This window comes from Bos grunniens, chromosome X (genome assembly GCF_055505025.1).
Source record: "Bos grunniens cultivar Pamir isolate PY7600 chromosome X, Bosgru_T2T1.0, whole genome shotgun sequence".
In the NCBI taxonomy this organism is placed as follows: domain Eukaryota; kingdom Metazoa; phylum Chordata; class Mammalia; order Artiodactyla; family Bovidae; genus Bos; species Bos grunniens.
The window spans coordinates 140,398,001-140,417,186 of NC_141194.1; the positions used below are offsets into that span (position 1 = coordinate 140,398,001).

At 38.4% G+C, this 19,186-nt stretch overlaps 1 protein-coding gene across 11 annotated transcripts in view; it reads right to left on the reverse strand.

Annotated features, from left to right (window-relative positions):
• LOC147341495 (uncharacterized) overlaps positions 1-19,186 on the reverse strand; it is a 786,153-nt gene that overhangs the window by 102,053 nt on the left and 664,914 nt on the right. For all 11 annotated transcript variants that reach the window (XR_015158816.1, XR_015158814.1, XR_015158810.1 and 8 more), the window contains one exon: positions 7,882-7,994. Coding sequence is in view for 1 of the 11 variants with exons in the window: in XM_086387346.1 (XP_086243472.1) it covers positions 7,882-7,994 (113 nt within the window). In the remaining 10 variants the exon portion in view is untranslated. The remainder of the gene's footprint in view (positions 1-7,881; positions 7,995-19,186) is intronic.

Below are 19,186 nucleotides of genomic sequence, written 5' to 3' on the forward strand. Positions count from 1 at the left end.
TCAAGTCTATTTCTGGGTTCTCAATTCTATTATATTGATCTAAGTGTTCTTTTTTTTTTTTTCCACCAATACAACACTGTATTGGTTACTTTATCTTTAAAAAAGTTTTCAAATCAGGTTGTGTTAACATTCCAACTTTGATACTCTTCAATATTTTGCAGGTTATTCTTTTTCTTTCTATATAACTTGGAGTGTCAGTTTTTCAATATCTAAGAACTAGCTTGCAGGGATTTTCTTTGGGATTATATTAAATCTACATAGTTGGGAAGAATTGACATTAACGATAGTGAGTTTTCCAATTCATGAACAAGGACTTATTTAAATTTGCTTTGATTTCTTTCACCAGTGTTTTATAGTTTTCTACAAACAGATTCTTTGTGCTTTGTTTTTTATACCCAAGTATTTCATTATTTTTGATTCCATTGTAAATGTTACCATTTTATTAAAATTCTAATTCTAAATCTTAATTGCTGGTATATAAATAAATGATTGGCTATTAGAGAAATACGAATCAAAACTACAATGAAGTACCACCTCACACTGGTCAGAATGGCCATCATTGAAAAGTCCACAAACCATAAATGCTGCAGAGGGTGTGGAGAAAAGGGAGCCCTCCTACACTCTTGGTGGCAATGTAAATTGGTGCAGCCACTGGGGAAAACAGTATGGAGGTGCCTTAAAAAAACTAAAAATAGAGCTACCGTGTGACCCTGCAATCCCACTTCTGGCCATATACTCAGAGAGAAATAAATCAGTGTTTTTGTTTTCTTTCAATATATACCCAGGAATGCTTAATGTTTGATCTTTCGACAGGTCTCAGAGACTTCAAATTTCTCTGACATTCTCTTTTGTTTCCTACCTTGACTTTGTGCTTCCTTAAGATTTCCAGTCAGAAAGAATCTATTTCTTGTAGCACTTTCAGGTAAAACCCACTTTTATGATACTGATGCTCTGTTGGTATGACTGTGAAGTATGGATTTGGGGAGATTTCTGTAATCTTATGATTAAATAATCATCTATTAGTGGCTCTGTATCTCAGAACTATGACATTCAAAAATACTTCTCTATTTGTATTGCTTTTTGCCTTAGCACTTTACGGATGGCCTAGAACCAGCATTTCCAATCCTTGAACCCTGTTGACTATGTTTTAACACCTTAGGTAAGACACAAAGGCTAGATGGAGCTGAAATCAAAGGAATTCCCTTCCTCTGACTGGAAAAAGGCCCTAATATAGTCTTCAATCCTGTAGACTAGGATTTTGTTATGGAGAAGGATCTTGGTATATTTCACAATTATTATTCTTCCCTCACTTTTCCAGAACCACAAAGGGATCTTTCCTAGATACTCCATGATGAGAACCCAGTGGGATTTCTTTACGTAAAGCCCATGAAAATATGAAGGATTCTCCTATGACTGAAGCCCTTAGGTATTCATTATTCTGTTGAAAGTTAACACACAATTTCTAGAAAAAGTCATCAAAATGATCACTTTACTAGTCCTACTAACTTTTTTTGTTTGCCATATAATTAAAACTCTGTTTTTTTTTCTTTTGCATTTTATTTTATATTGGAGTATGGCCGATTAAAACATTGTGATAGTTTCAAGTAGATAGCAAATGGACTCAGCCATAGATATACATGTATCCATTCTTCCCCAAACTTCCCTTCCATCCAAGCTGCCAAATAATCCAACTAATTTATGGGTAAGGGACTTATGCTTCAAATAAAACATCCTTGAATGTGACTCTCGTGATACATTTGTCTCTCTAGATTTGGGGGTGGTTGCTCTGCAACCTCAGTTCAACAATTAGTCCAAGGAAAGTCATAGATTTTCAGTTTGTGTAATTTTTCTTATAGTTAATTTTGGAATGTTGGTTTTTAAACTGGGTAAATATTAGAGCTGAAACTGGAAGTCAAAATTGACTTTAAAACAAAAGTCCTAAGCAGAGATATAGCACTTAAATAATAAGGTAATAGGAAGATATGAAAATGATTTGGGAAAACTAAAGTTAAAAATGATACAGAAGAGTTAAAACTTCACAGAATATCACATTGAAGCAGAAAAAAAGAAGGAAACATGCAACTAAAAAGACATTCGAGGATATAGAGGAGAGAATGATTAAAGTAAGCAAAGTCAAATAAAAAATGATAAATGGTATCCAATAGGAAAAAAGCGAGCACTCCTGAAGAAGAGAATCAAAGTAAAAGAGGAGAAAAATGCAAAGATTTAAATCAGGAAACCGTACAGAATATAAGATTTAGCCTTAAGACAAAGTTTTCTTTTACTTGGTCACAGTGTAAATTAGTACAAAAAAGCAACACTAATAGATAGTTTAACTAAACTAGATTTCAGAGATAAAGAACACTGCTCTTCTTTAGTTGCTAAGCTGTGGCTGACTCTCTGCGACCCCATGCACTGTAGCCCACCAGGCTCCTCTGTCCATGAATTCTCAGGCGAAAATACTAGAGTGAGTTGTCATTTCCTCCTACAGGGGATCTTCCTGACCCAGGAATTGAACCCACATTTCCTGCATTGAAGGCAGATCTTTACCACTGAGCCACCAGAGAAGCCCAAAGAACACTGTACAATGTAGCAAAATTCATCTTTAGGCTTATAAAGGGGTAATATCAGTCCAGTCTCAGAAGTCTTCATCACAACAGTCACTATCAGAATATAGTGGATCAATGCTTAAAAGCATAAATGACCTAAGCATTTTATACTGAGCCACAGTGCCATTTAAGAATAAAAGAATAGACAAAATTTCAAATATACAATAACTCAGCACATATAGTTCTAATGAGCCCCTATTGCACAATGGAGAAACTGCTGCATAAAATCTGTTAATGGATACTTTAAAGATAGTAGGGATATGAAAATTGTTGTTACAAAAAAGAATCTAAATGCTTTTAAATGTAACTACAGAGAAATAATACAACAAAAGTCACACGATAATGATGAAAAGCTAAAAGGCAGTATAAGTAAATTTTCTAAATTTCTTAGCCATGGATCTAAAGATAACTTTAAGGTTGCCAAGTCAAATAACTGAGTGATAATACATACATATAAATTTAGAATAGTGAGCACCAATCATTCAAAAAATAGTGGCATAATTCACTAAAATTGGATAGTGAGGGAGGGAGATGGAGAGATGGATCAAAGTACATGTGAAGTAATTTCATAACTTCTTACAATGGGATAACAATAGATAAAATTTCCCACCGCCTTCAGATGGTAAAGAATCTGCCTGCAATGCAGGAGACCCAGGTTGGATACCTGGCCCAGGAAGATCCCCTAGAGAAGGGAATGGCAACCCACTCCAGTGCTCTTGCCTGGAGAATTTCATGGACAGAGAAGCCTGGTGGGTTACAGCCCATGGGGTCTCAAAGAGTTGGACACAACTGAACAATTAACAATCCCCCTGGTAGACAGCAGCTCCACTACAAATTTCTTAGCAAGAAACTGGCCTCATCAGTGATGAATATGTCATCTCCAAACACCATTTTTTTATTCCATGAAGGTACTGTTTGGGACCTTTAGTTGGGTGTTTCCATCTTTCATAGGGATTATAGATGCTTGCAGCAGAATATAGCACAACCAGCACCACTATGAGGAAGAAATGATACCTTCATTTTCCTTATTTTGAGGCATCACTGCCACTCTACACTAAAAACACTATCTTTCCATCTGGGTCTGGAAATCTAAACCCTGATATCAAGTTCCCTTTTCTTCCTCCCACTCCATAAAAACATGCCTTTTGACTCCTGGCACATGGATTAAAGTTTTATGGAGGGAAATTTGTCTCTACTGCTCTGTACTTATCTATTCTTTACCCCAAATGTACTTCCTAGGGACATGCCAATCTAGCCCCTAATCCTGAAAGGCCTCATGTCTCTTCCTTTTCACGTACCTGACTCTTCCTTTCATGCTGTTCCTTCTGTCATCAGACAACTTAGAGATACAGATGTATCTACTGGGAGGAAGGGTGCTTTCACCTTACTGACTTTAATCATCACCAGCTGTTCCACGTTGCCATTATCTTGGAATGGTGCAGTGCTATGGCTGCCCTTGAACCCGGCCAAGATGCATCTGATGTGGGCTCCTATTCACTCTGAGTAATGACCTAAATGTGCTGCCCTTTTTCCTCCATTCAGCTTTCTTAAAGTAACTGCAATTCTGTGAGTAGATGTATTACTGCTGCTGCTGCTAAGTCGCTTCAGTCGTGTCTGACTCTGTGTGATCCCATAGACAGCAGCCCATTAGGCTCCTCTGGCCCTGGGATTCTCCAGGCAAGAACACTGGAGTGGGTTGCCATTTCCTTCTCCAATGCATGAAAGTGAAAAGGGAAAGTGAAGTCGCTCAGTTGTGTCCAACTCTTAGCAACCCCATGGACTGCAGCCTACCAGGCTCCTCCATCCATGGATTTTCCAGGCAAGAGTACTGGAGTGGGGTGCCATTGCCTTCTCTGAGATGTATTACTAGAACTCAGGTACAGCAGTCTTTTTGTTCTCCTCCATGTCTTCTGAAATTGAAAGGACAAGAGGTTGAGCTCAGAACAGTATTGGGTGGTAAAAACAGAATGAAGGAGAAATGGGAAGGGGGTCTTAACGAGAATGGGTGCAGATTGGACAGAAGGATCGTGTCGGCCAGGACAGGTAAGCCTCTTGTAGGGGAGATGGTCAATAAAGAAGAGAAGCTTGGGTAGCATCATCTGACCTTGCTATCACCTATGGACTTGAGTTTAAAGAAGATCTTCTTCCCTTTGGTGCTTACGGTTCATTGTCTCCCAAGTACACCTGGCTTCTTTATTTCTTGGTCATCTTAGCCTTGTTCAAACTTCCCGGTTTCTACCCTAAGGGTCCTCGCTTTTTGTAGGAATCCCTCCCCAGGACCCCGAGGACCACACCCTTTCAGTGTTGTTTGGTCATCAAGGCACTCCCTTCAGATAATGGTAGCTAGAGAAGGCTTATACCTCACAAGTCACTATTCTGACACCTCCCTGGAGGGTGGGAATGCCAGGGGGAAATGTTCTGTGGTTTGAAATTGGGATATTTCCTTAACACCTCTAAAGAGCCTTCCCAAATGACCTTCTACTTCTCATCTTCCTGTGTTCAATTCTTGTGGCACATATGGCAGAAAGATGGTATTTCCTCTAAGCCATCCCTCATGGCCACCTCCCATATCCTTAATTCATTCTGTATCCTGTTTGTCACCATCAACTGCTAGTTGGGATGCCTTATGTGCTATCTCTTCAACTTAACACAACTGTATTTTAGCCTGAGTGGAGGTATAAATCATCTGTCTTCTCTCCAACAAATTACCCTTATATTTTTTGAAGAGCACTCACTTATTGGTTACTATCAGACAACTTTTTCCATCCTACCTGCTTTCCCCCATATCCTCATAGATCATATCAGTTTTCTGTTTTACAGTCTGAACTCACTTCCTGAGGCTCTCAAGGATTCAATAGAAAATCCTGCTCTACTGGTTATCTTGGTGTCGTTTCAAATCTGAGGGTTCATGTTCATTTCACTAAGGGATAGCACTCAGACTTGGTTTTTACCAGTGTAGGAATAAGGACAAATATTTATCTGCTGGAAGTTGTCCTGGGTGTTTGAATGCAAGAAAATACAACTGAGGACTGATAAATGCTCTCAGGGCTTGGCTTAACTAGAGGTGTGTCTTACATGAAATATATTTGTCAATATACTTTGGCACTCAACAGACACTTTTATAAACTTAGTTTACCACTGGTACTGTTAAGCTCCCTATCTCCTTTCCTCTCCTGAGGGCTTCTGGATAAAGGGAGATGATGTCACAGGAGGAACACTGGTGAAATTAATTTTTCTAAACAGTGGTAACAAACATCCAGCTTCTGGGAAGAGACAAATCCTCCAAGAGCAAGTTCTCTCCATTTAGCTCCCTAGATAGAGGGTCTCTCATTCAGGTTTTAGTCACTGGAGGAAAAACATAGTGAGGTTAGTGGAGTTTATAATCCTAAACTGACCAATAGGTTCATCTAACCTGTGGTCCTTACAATTGTTTGGCCTAGCAAGTGACTTCTAGATTTTCCATTGAGCATTTACTTCCTGAGTGCCTCCAAATACATTCATGGCCTAATTCTTGGAATCTGTGAATATGTTAGGTTACATGGTGATGGGGAATTAAGACTACAAATGACATTAAGGCTGCTAATCAGCTGACTTTAAAATAAGGGGATTTCTTGAATTATCACAATGGGTCCAAAAAAGTGGCAGAGGGCTACAGAAGAAAGGAGTCAGGGAGATGTGACAGTGGCAGTGATGCAATGAGACAGGTTATGTTTCCTAGCTTTGAAAATGAAAGAAATGACTATGTCCTCTAGAAGCTAAGAAAGGGCAAGAAAATGGCTTATCACTGTAGCCTTCAGAAAGGAATGCCGCTCTATTGGCACCTTGCCTTTATCCCAGTGAGACCCTGTTGCACTTCTATTCCAAAGCACTATAAACTAATAAATTCATGTTTTTTTTTAAGCTTCTAAACTTATGGTAACTGTTAAAGCATCAGTATAAAAGTAATATGCAGCACAAAGTAGTAATATATCATATCATAAACAATTTATTGAGACCTTGCTTTGAGTGAGTTGTTAGATGCCTGGGATTACATGCTATTGGGGGAAAAAACATATGATCCCTGATGCCAGAGTTTCTAGCCCAACACAGGAACTAAGTCTTGAGGGCATATCTCAGGATCAGTGTTAGGGATCTTGTCCTCCAGAATTCTGCTCCCGTTACTGTTTCCTGGACCTATTTTCAGGCCCTCTTCCCATTTAATCCTCAGAACGTTCTCAGAGCACCCTCCTTTCTACTGAGAGCTACATATCCTTCTGCCAACTGCTTCTCTTCTTACTTTCCTTTAGGCTCTCCCAACTTGATACAAATCTTCATCAAGACAAACCTCAAATACCAATTTCTTGGTTTCTGAGACTTTCTCTAACCTGAGAATAACCTATTTATTGATAACATTATGTATTTTTCTCCATATTCTTTTACATGAAAGAATATCACCTCAGTATAGATGCTAAAAGCATTTTTTTTTTCAATTAGTACGTTTGACCACATATCATCAGCACAGAGACAGAATGTAGGTTCTAAGGAGACCATGATCACATTGGCTTTGGATTCAGAGAAATCTGAGAAGATAAGAAACTTGAGCCAAAGCCTGATGATGACTTAAAATTTTATAGAGTTTGAGGCTTGCTACAATTCTTGATGGAGATAGGAAGGCTGACAGGCCTCACAGACTGTGTTTCCAAAAGGGCAGTGGTAGGATTCATAACAAAACAGATTTAACTGGAGTTCCCAAGTGGTGCAGCAGTAAAGAATTCACTTACCATTACATGAGACATAAGAGACGAGGGTTTGATCCCTGGGTAGGGAAGATCCCCTGAAGAAGGAAATAGCAACCCACTCCAGTAGTCTTGCCTGGAAAATTCCATGGACAGAGGAGCCTGAAGGGTTATAGTCCATGGGGTCACAAAGAGTTGGGCGTGATTGAGTACACACAAACATGGATCATCAGCCAGTTCTGTGCACCTAGGTCATAGATTAGTAACTGAGGAGTGTTAAAATGTATTAAACAATCACTCTGGTAGCTTCTCTGAAATCTGGTGAATCAAGTCTAATTCCTTCCCTCAACAAAAGTTTAGAGGTTACAACGTATGTCCAAATAAGTGTGACAAATGATGTGGGTCACCAAAGAAGAATAAAACAGGAGGCTCTGAAGTCAAGAGGTGAGTGGTTTTCTGCAATACAGCTTCTAGTAGTTAATGCCACCCACTCTGCAGAGAACGTTCTATAAAAATATAAATTTTATTATCTCTTCTAGTAAAGTTTATATACTCACTTTTGAGTATGTATCCCAGAAAAATCCTCAGATAAAATCCAAGAGCAAATGAACATGGCTGGTCTTCATAGTAATTCTGTGGAAGTGGATAGTTGGAGACTAGGTATTCATCTCTGGGGACAAATAAATAAAGGTGTTTACTCACTCTAAAATACTAGCCAGTGGTTCAAAGCAATCGCTTAAACTTCTGGACATATACACAGCAGCATAGACACAATTTATCACATTGGTACACACGGACTGAAAATTTTACAGTTGAAATGGAATGGTGGCTGGATTTGCTTTATGAATAGCCTAAGAAAAATATAGAAATAAGCGGGGAACTGGATATAATACGGATAGTAAAATCTTGATAACTGTTGAAGCTGGGTGATCCACACACCACTAGTGAATACTCTTTAAAAAAATATGTCTTCAAGTTATTTGCCTACTTTTTTAATTGTGCTAAAATACATGTAATGTAAAATTCATCACTTAAAATATTTTAGAGTTAACAAGTCAGTGACAAGTCAGTATAAGTATTAATCTTCACTATTTATTAATCTTCACTATTTATTTCTAGAATGTTTTCATCATTCAACTAGGAAGGCCATACCCACTAAGTAGCATGAATATAAACCAGAAAATAATGGATAAATAGCTTTAAAACACTTAAAGGGAAAAAAGAAGTGGCAAGCAAGAATTCCATTGCCAGTGACAGCATATTTCCAAAATAAAGACAAAATAAAAAATTAAAGTTTTAAAAGTAAAAGAATTCATCAGCAATAGACCTGCATTATCAAACACATTAAAAGAATTCATTCAGATAGAAGAAATAGACTCCCGTGAGAATATGGATTTACTCAATACAGTGGTGAACACTGAAAAACTGTAAATATTTGCATAAATATAAAAGATGGGTTTCTTTTATTTTTAAAATCACTTTGAAAAATAGTATTTTCAAGGGAAAGTCATAACAAGATTTATAGGACTATAAAATATGTAAAGGTAAAATAGATGACAACAATGACACAAAGGTCAGGGAAGAAATAAACATATAGTGCTATAAGGATACTATTCATAAAGTAATATCACATGAAGGCAGACTTTGAGAAGATTTAGCTGTATACTATCAACCCTGAAGGAGTCACTAAATTATTAAACTAAACAATGATAGCTAATAGAACAAAAAATATAAAGTAGAATAATGAAAAATAATTAGCTCCAAAGAAATTAGGGGCAAAAAAGGAAAAAGGAAACAAAATATAGAGGAAATAGAAAAAAAATACAAAATGTTAAACTTAATGTTATTCATGATTGAAGACTTAAATACAATTCTCTAAATACCATGTTGAATACACAGACAGAAAATCAGTAATGATATCAGTTCAGTCTCTCAATTGTGTCAAACTCTTTGCAACCCCATGGACTGCAGCACGCCAGGTTTCCGTGTCCAATGCCAACTCCCGGAGCTTGCTCAAACTTATGTCCATCGAGTCGGTGATACCATCCAACCATCTAATCCTCTGTCGTCCCCTTCTCTTGCCTTCAATCTTTCCCAGCATCAGGGTCTTTTCCAGCGAGTCAGTTCTTCTCATTAGGTGGCCAAAGTATTGGAGTTTCAGCATCAGTCCTTTCAGTGAAAATTCAGGACTGATTTGCTTTAGGACTGACTGATTTGATCCCCTTGTGGTCCAAGGGACTCTCAAGAGTCTTCTCCAACATCACCATTCAAAAGCATCAATTCTTCGGTGCTTAACTTTCTTTATAGTCCAAGTCTCACATCCATACATGGCTACAGGAAAAACCATAGCTTTGACTAGACTCAAGAGTCTTCTCCAACACCACCATTCAAAAGCATCAATTCTTCAGTGCTTAGCTTTCTTTATAGTCCAACTCTCAGATTCATACATGGCTACGGGAAAAACCATAGCTTTGACTAGACAGACCTTTGTCAGCAAAGCAATGTCTCTGCTTTTTAATATGCTCTCTAGAATAGTCATAGCTTTACTTCCAAGGAGCAAGCATCTTTTAATTTCATGCTGCAGTCACCATCTGCAGTGATTTTGGAGCCCAATAAAGATATAGAAGACTTGAAATACTGTATGAATCAAATTGGCCTAATTGACAGTTAGTAGAACACTCTGCCCAGCAATAGCAGAATAGTCTTTACAAGTACACAGAGAACATTTACCCAGATAGATCATATTCTGGGCCAAGGAAACAAGTACCAATATATTTTAAAAGACAAATCATATAATTTACTTTGTATATCTGTATGAGTATTAAATTTGAAATTAATGACAAAGATATGTTGTTTTATCAGTTATCATTCCCATTAAGTTTAAAATATTAAATCCACCCTTATTTAGATTATATGACTATCTATATAGAAATTCATGAAGAATCTAAAAATGCTCCTAGAAGTAACAAGGGTAATAAGAATCTACAATTTGTGTGGAAACACAAAATAACCCTAATAGCCAAAGTAATCATGGAAAAAAAAAATGGAGCTGGAGGAATCAACCTTTCTAACTTAAGACTATACTACAAAGCTATAGTCATCAAGACAGTATGGTATTGGCACAAAAACAGAAATATAAACCAATGGAACAAGATATAAAGCCCAGAGATAAACCCATACACATCTGGGCACATTATCTTTGACAAAGCAGGTGAGAATCTACAATGGAGAAAAGATAGCTTCTCCAATAGATGGTTCTAGGAAAAATGGACAGCTACATATAAAATAATGAAACTAGAACACTTTCTTAGAGAAGGAAATGGCAACCCACTCCAGTATTCTTGCCTGGAAAATACTGTGGACAGAGGAACCTGGTGGGCTGCTGTCCATGGGGTCACACAGAGTCGGACACAACTGAAGCAACTTAGCATGCATGTGTGCATTGGAGAAGGAAATGGTAACCCACTCCAGTGTTCTTGCCTGAGAGTCCCAGGGACAGAGGAGCCTGGTACGCTGCCATCTATGGGGTCGCACAGAGTTGGACACAACTGTAGTGACTTAGCAGCAGCAGCAGCAGAACACTTTCTAATATCATGCCCCCAAATAAATGAATTAAAGATTTAAATATTAGGGCTCCCCTGGTGACTCAGATGGTAAAGAATCTGCCTGCAATGCAGAAAACCCAGGTTTGATCCCTGGGTTAGGAAGATCCCCCTGAGAAGGGAATGGCAACACATTCCAGTAATCTTGCCTGGTAAATTCCATGACAGAGGAGCCTGGCAGGCTATAGTCCCAGAAGTTGCAAAGAGGTAGACATGACTGAGCAACTAATACTTTCACTTTCACTTTCACTTCTAGAAACTAGAAAGCTCTTATAGGAAAACATAGGCAGTACACCCTTTGACATACATCACAGCAATATCCTCTTTGACCCAACGCAGAATAATGGAAATAAAAACAAAAGTAAACAAACTTTAACTGAAAAGCTTTTGCACATCAAAGGAAACAAACAAAATTAAAAGACAACTCTCAGAATAGGAGAAAATAATTGAAAATTAAACACCTGACAAAGGATTAATCTCCAAAATATACAAACATCTCATGCAGCTTGATACCAGAAAAAAAAAAAAAAACAGCATAATCAAATAAGACATTTCTCCAAAGAAGACATACAGATGGCCAACAAAAACGTGAAAAGATGCTCAACATTGCTCATTATTAGAGAAATACAAACCAAAATTATAACAAGGTATCACCTCATATCAGTCAGAATTATCATCATTAAAAAATCTATAAACAATAAATGCTGGAGAGCATGTGGAGAAAAGGGAACCCTCTTACACTGTTGGTGGGAATGTAAAATGGTACAGTCACTAAGGAAACCGGGGCTTCCCAGGCACCGCTAGTGGTAAAGAACCTGCCTGACAATGCAGGAAAACTAACAGATACAGGTTCAATCCCTGGGTTAGGAAGATCCTCTGGAGGAGGAAATGGAAACCCACTCCAGTATTCTTGCCTGGAGAATCCCATAGACAGAGGAGCCTGGTGGGCTACAGTCCATGGGGTCACAAAGAGTCAGACAAGACTGAAGAGACTTAGAACACACACAGAATATGGAGGATGGTATGGGGATGCCTTAAAAAACTAGGAATAGAACTACCATATGACACAACAATCCCACTAATGGACATATATCCTGAGAAAACCATAATTTAAAGAGACACATATACCTCAATGTTTGTTGTAGAACTTTTTACAATAGCTTGGACATGGAAGAAATCTAGACGTCCATCCACAGATGAATGGATACAGAAATTGTGGTACATATATACAATGGAATATTACTCAGCTATAAAAAGAACACATTCAAGTCAGTCCTAATGAGGTGGATGAATCTAAAGTCTATTATACAGGGTGAAGTGAAGTAAGTCAGAAAGAGAAGGACAGATACTGTATATTAATGAATGCATATGGAATCTAGAAAGATGGTACTGATGAACCTATTTGCAGGGAAGCAACAGAGACACAGACATAGAGAACAGACTTGTGGACATGGTGGGGGAAGCAGAGGGTGGGATGAACTGAGAGAATAGCATGGAAATATAAAAATAGATAGCAAATGGGAATTTGCTGTGTGACACAGGGAGCTCAGCCCAGTGCCCTGTGACAACCTAGAGGGGTGAGATGGAATAGGAGATGGGAGGGAGATTCAGGAGGGAAAGGACAAATGTACACCTGTGGCTCATTCATGTTGATGTATGGCAGAGGCCAACACAATATTATAATGCAATTATCCTCCAATGAAAAAAATGAATAAAAAAGAGTAATAAGAATCTAAAAATGCTCCAAGAAGTAATAACTCTTGCTACATCATAAAAAACAAGGTCAATGTACAAAAAATTAATTTTATTTATATGTACTATCAATGAACACTTGGAAACCAAAATTTCCATAAACACAGTTTATGATAGCCTCAAAAAGTGAAATGTCAGGAATAAATCTAAGTAAATATGTGCTGGAATAGTATGCAGATAACTACAAAGGACTGCTGAAAGAAATCAAACAAAACCTAAACAGACAGATATATTATATTCCTATGATATGAAAACTCACATATAAGGGTTCTACAAGCGCATTTTCTCTAAACTGATAGAATAAATGCAATTCTTATAGGATTACTTTGTAGCTGAAAACAAGATTATAAAATGTACATTAAATGACAAAGGAGGTAGATCAACCAAAAATAATTTTTAAAAGTACAAAGGTAGAGGGCCCCAATTACTCTATTTTAAGATTTCAAGCTACAGCACTCAAGGTAGTTTGGTATAGAAAAAAGAGCTGAAATCCAGATTAATGAAACAGAAGAAACAGTCTAGAATGAGAGAAAACACATATGTTCAATGAATATTTGACAAATGTATAAAGGCAATTAAATGAAGAAAAGATAGTAACTTTAAAAAATGATGCTGAAACAACCCTATAGCAAATCAGTAAACGGCTCTATGTCACTGTTGATTGTTCTTAGGCATCATACAAAAAGCATGACCCATAAAAGAATCAACAGGGGCTGTCCTAAGATGGCAGAGGAATAGAACAGGGAAACCACTTTCCTCTCCACAGATTCACCGAAAGATTATTTGAACGCTGAGCAAATTCCACAAAATAACTTCTGAACACAGGCAGAGGACATAAGGCACCCAGAAAGGGAGCCCATTGTCTTCAAAAGGAGGTAGAACAAAATATAAAAGATAAAAAGTGAGACAAAAGAGTTACGGATGGAGACCTTTCCCGGGAAGGGAGTCTTAAAAGAGGAGAAGTTTCCAAACACCAGGAAACCCTCTCACCGGCAGGTCTGTGGGGAGTTTGGAATCTCAGAAGGCAACATAACCGGGAGGAAAATTAAATAAATAAATAAAACCCACAGATTATGTGCCTAACAGCAACTCCCAGCAGAGAAGTAGCCCAGACGCTGGCATCTGCCACCAGCAAGCGGGGGCTGAACGGGGAAGCACGGGCTGCATTGCTTAGGGTAAGGACCTGCCCTGAGGGCAACCTGAGGGAGCTAATGTGAGACAGCAATCCAAACTGTGGGATAGCCAGAGAGAGAGGGAAAAAAAGAGAGAGAGAGAACTATCCCGCAAAAAAACCTAACCTAACGCACTGCTGGGCCGGCTCACAGAACAAAGGACTCAGCGAATACCAGAGGAGAGCTAGCAGGTGCAGACTGTCCATCACCCACCAGAGGCAGGGAGGCAAGCAGGCAATAGCTAGAGCCAGAAAGGGGCAACCCCAGCCCCAGAGACAGCATCCTCTACCAAACTGAGAGCAGCCTCCCAGTTGCTAACCAAGACTTCCTGGGATTCTGGACAGTTGACATCTGCTGGGATGGTCACAGCCGGGGATCAGCTCCCCAGAGGAGACATACAGCACACCTGAGAGGGTGCGCCCGCTACACACCAAGGAAACCGAGTGGCTGGGACGGGGGAGGCGATAAGAGGTACCCCACCTGGGGAGAGTGTGCTCACCAAGCACCTGGTCGCCTGAGCTGCTCAGACCTGGGAAGGGCACAAAACACAGGCCCAACCAAGTGTGTGCCTTTGTGGAGTACCCGAGAACATGAACCTAAGTGGCTTAGACCTGGGAAATGCACGCAACACAGGGCCCGCTTTAGATAGTTCTCCTGCAGACCAACCGGGAGCCTGAGCAGTGTAGACCAGGAAAGAATACACGCTGTGCATGGGTGCAAACCCAGTGTGGCCAAGACACTGCGAGCACTCCCCACACACGCCAGTGATATTTGTTTGCAGTGTTTCTCCCTCCCCACAGCAGGACTGAACAAGTGAGCCTAAATAAGTTACCACCTTTGCCCCATTCTGTCAGGGCAGAAATTAGACGCTGAAGAGAACTGCAAACAGAAGAAGCCAAAATAAACACAGAGAACCGCTTTGGAAGTGACAGATGCAACAGATTAAAACGCTGTAGTTAGCACCAAGGACATTGGAAGGGGCCGATAGATCTTGAGAAGTATAAGCTGGAACAAGGAACTATCTCAAATTGAACTAATCCCAACTTCCTGCAATGGCTCCAGAGAAATTCCTAGATATATTTTACTATTATCATTTTTAAAACTTTTTTTAATTTTATTTTTAAGTTCTCTATTACTCCTTTAATTTTCCTTTTTATAACCCACTATTACCTTGCAAAAAAAAGACCTTGTGTTTAAAGCAAACTTCATATATATTTTTTATAATTTGTGTGATTCTGTTTTGTTTCTTTAATATTGTATTTTTGAGAGTCTAACCTCTAGATTTTTAATATTTGCTCTTTGGTATTTTTTATCAATTTTTTACCTTTAAGAATCCAATCTTCAGTACCCAATTTTACTTAGGAGTGTGATTATTGGCTTGATTGCTCTCTCCCACTTTGACTCTCCTTTTTCTCCCCCACGTCACCACCATCTCTTCCCTCCCCCTTCTCTTCTCTACCCAACTCTGGGAATCTCTGTGTGTGTTCCAGGCTGTGGAGAACACTTAGGAAACTGACTGCCACCTAGATCTGTCTCTCTCCTTTTGATTCCCCCCTTTCACCTCCCGGTCACCTATATCTCCTTACTCCCTCTCCTCTTCTCTATGGAACTCTATAAATCTCTCTGAGGGTTCCAGACTGTGGAGACCACATAGGAAATTGATTACTGGCTAGAATGCTCTCTCCCCTTTTGACTCCCCCTCTTCTCCTCCTGGTCACCTCTATCTCCCTCCTCCCTCTTCTCCTCTCCATGTAATTCTGTGAACCTCTCTGGGTATCCCTCACTGTGGAGAATCTTTTCACCATGAATGCAGATGTTTTCTCTTCAGTGCTGTATGGATGGAGAAGTCTTGAGGCTACGGTAAGAATGAGACTGAAAACCAGAGGCAGGAGGTTTAGGACCAAAACCCAGAGAATCCCAAAAAGGATAAACACAAAGTGAAATGCACCAAGACACATAGTAATGAAATTAACAAAGATCAAACACAAAGAACAATATTAAAAGCAGCAAGGGAAAAACAACAAATAACACACAATGGGATTCCAATAAGGATAACAGCTGATATTTCAATAGAAACTCTTCAGGCCAGGAGGGAATGGCAGGAAATACTTAAATTGATGAAAGAGAAAAATCTACAACCCAGATTACTGTACCCAGCAAGGATCTCATTCAAATATGAAGGAGAAATCAAAAGCTTTACAGACAAGCAAAAGCTGAGAGAATTCAGCACCACCAAACCAGCTCTTCAACAAATGTTAAAGGATCTTCTCTAGACAGGAAACACAGAAAACGTGTTTAAACTCGAACCCAAAACAACAAAGTAAACGGCAACGGGATCATGTTTATCAATAATTACCTTAAATGTAAATGTAGAACAGTCTTATGGACTCTGTGGGAGAGGGAGAGGGTGGGAAGATTTGGGAGAATGACATTAAAACATGTAAAAGATCATGTAAGAAACGAGTTGCCAGTCCAGGTTCAATGCACGATACTGGATGCTTGGGGCTAGTGCACTGAGACGACCCAGAGGGATGGTATGGGGAGGGAGGAGGGAGGAGGGTTCAGGATGGGGAACACATGTATACCTGTGGTGGATTCATTTTGATATTTGGCAAAAATAATACAATTATGTAAAGTTTTAAAATAAAATAAAATTTAAAAAAATGTAAATGAGTTGAATGCCCCCACAAAAGACAAAGACTGGCTGAATGGACACAAAAACAAGACCCCTATATATGCTGTCTACAAGAGACCCACCTCAAAACAAGGGACACACAGACTGAAAGTGAAGGGCTGGAAAAAGATATTTCACACAAATGGAGACCAAAAGAAGGCAGGAGTAGCAATACTCATAACAGATAAAATAAACTTTAAAATAAACACTGTGAAAAGAGACAAAAAAGGACACTACATAATGATCAAAGGATCAATCCAAGAAGAAGATATAACAATTATAAATATATATGCACCCAACATAGGAGCACTGCAATAGGTAAGGTAAATGCTACCAAGTATGAAAGGGGAAATTAACAAAAACACAATAATAGTGGGAGACTTTAATACCCCACTCACATCTATGGATAGATCAACTAAAGAGAAAATTAATAAGGAAACACAAACTTTAAACAATACACTGGACCAGTTAGACCTAATTGATATCTATTGGACATTTCACTCCAAAACAATGAATTTCACCTTTTTCTCAAGTGCACACAGAACCTTCTCCAGGATAGATCACATCCTGGGCCATAAATCTAGCCTTGGTAAATTCAAAAAAATTGAAATTGTTCGAAGAATCTTTTCTGACAACAGTGCAGTAAGATTAGATGTCAATTACAGGAGGCAAAAAAAAAAAAAAAAAAACTATTAAAAATTCCAACATATGGAGGCTAAACAACACAGAAATACAAACGATCATAAGAGACTACTATCACCAACTATATGCCAGTAAAATGGACAACTTGGAAAAAATGGACAAATTCTTAGAAAAGTATAACTTTCCAAAACTGAACCAGGAAGAAATAGAAAATCTTAACAGACCCATCACAAGCATGGAAATTGGAACTGTAATCAGAAATCTTCCAACAAACAAAAGCCCAGGACCAGATGGCCTCACAGCTGAATTCTACCAAAAATTTAGAGAAGAGCTAACACCTATCCTACTCAAACTCTTCCAGAAAACTGCAGAGGAAGGGTAACTTCCAAACTCATTCTATGAGGCCACCATCACCCTAATACCAAAACCAGACAAAGATGCCACAAAAAAAAGAAAACTACAGGCCAATATCACTGGTGAACATAGATACAAAAATCCCTAACTAAACTCTAGCAAACAGAATCCAACAACATATTAGAAAGATCATACATCATGACCAAGTGGGCTTTATCCCAGGGATGCGAGGATTCTTTAATATCTGCAAATCAATCAATGCAACACACCACATTAACAAATTGAAAAATAAAAACCATATGATTATCTCAATAGATGAAGAGAAAGCCTTTGACAAAATTCAACATCCATTTATGATTTAAAAAAAAAAAAAACCCTTCAGAAAGCAGGAATAGAAGGAACATACCTCAACATAATTAAAGCTATATATGACAAACCCACAGCAAACATTATCCTCAATGGTGAAAAATTGAAAGCATTTCCCCTAAAGCCAGGAACAAGACAAGGGTGCCCACTCTTACCACTACTATTCAACATGGTTTTGGCCATAGCAATCAGAGCAGCAAAAGAAATAAAAGGAATCCAGATTGGAAAAGAAGAAGTAAAACTCTCACTGTTTGCAGATGACATGATCCTCTACATAAAAAACCCTGAAGACTCCACCAGAAAATTACTAGAGCTTATCAATGAATACAGTAAAGTTGCAGGATATAAAATTAACACATAGAAATCCCTTACATTCCTATACAGTAACAATGTATAACAATGTATGGCTGGGGGAGAGAAAACAGAAAGAGAAATTAAGGAAACAATTTCATTCACCATTGCAAAGAAAAAAATAAAATACTTGGGACTATATCTACCTAAAGAAACAAAAGACCCATATATAGAAAACTATAAAACACTGGTGAAAGAAATCAAAGAGGACACAAATAGATGGAGAAATATACCGTGTTCATGGATCGGAAGAATCAATATAGTGAAAATGAGTATACTACCCAAAGCAATGTATAGATTCAATGCAATCCCTATCAAGCTACCAATGGTATTCTTCACAGAGTTAGAACAAATAACTTCACAATTTGTATGGAAATACAGAAAACCTCGAATAGCCAAAGCAATCTTGAGAAAGAAGAATGGAACTAGAGGAATCAACCTGCCTGACTTCAGGCTCTACTACAAAGCCACAGTCATCAAGACAGTATGGTACTGGCACAAAGACAGAAATATAGATCAATGGAACAAAATAGAAAGCCTAGAGATAAATCCATGCACCTATGGACACCTTATCTTTGACAAAGGAGGCAAGAATATACAATGGATTAAAGATAATCTCTCTAACAAGTGGTGCTGGGAAAACTGGTCAAGCACTTGTAAAAGAATTAAACTAGAACACTTTCTAACACCATACACAAAATAAACTCAAAATGGATTAAAGATCTAAATGTAAGACCAGAAACTATAAAACTCCTAGAGGAGAACATAGGCAAAACACTCTCCTACATAAATCACAGCAGGAACCTCTATGACTCACCTCCCAGAACATTGGAAATAAAAGCAAAAATAAACAAATGGGACCTAATTAAAATTAAGAGCTTCTGCACAACAAAGGAAACTATAAGTAAGGTGAAAAGACAGCCTTCAGAATGGGAGAAAATAATAGCAA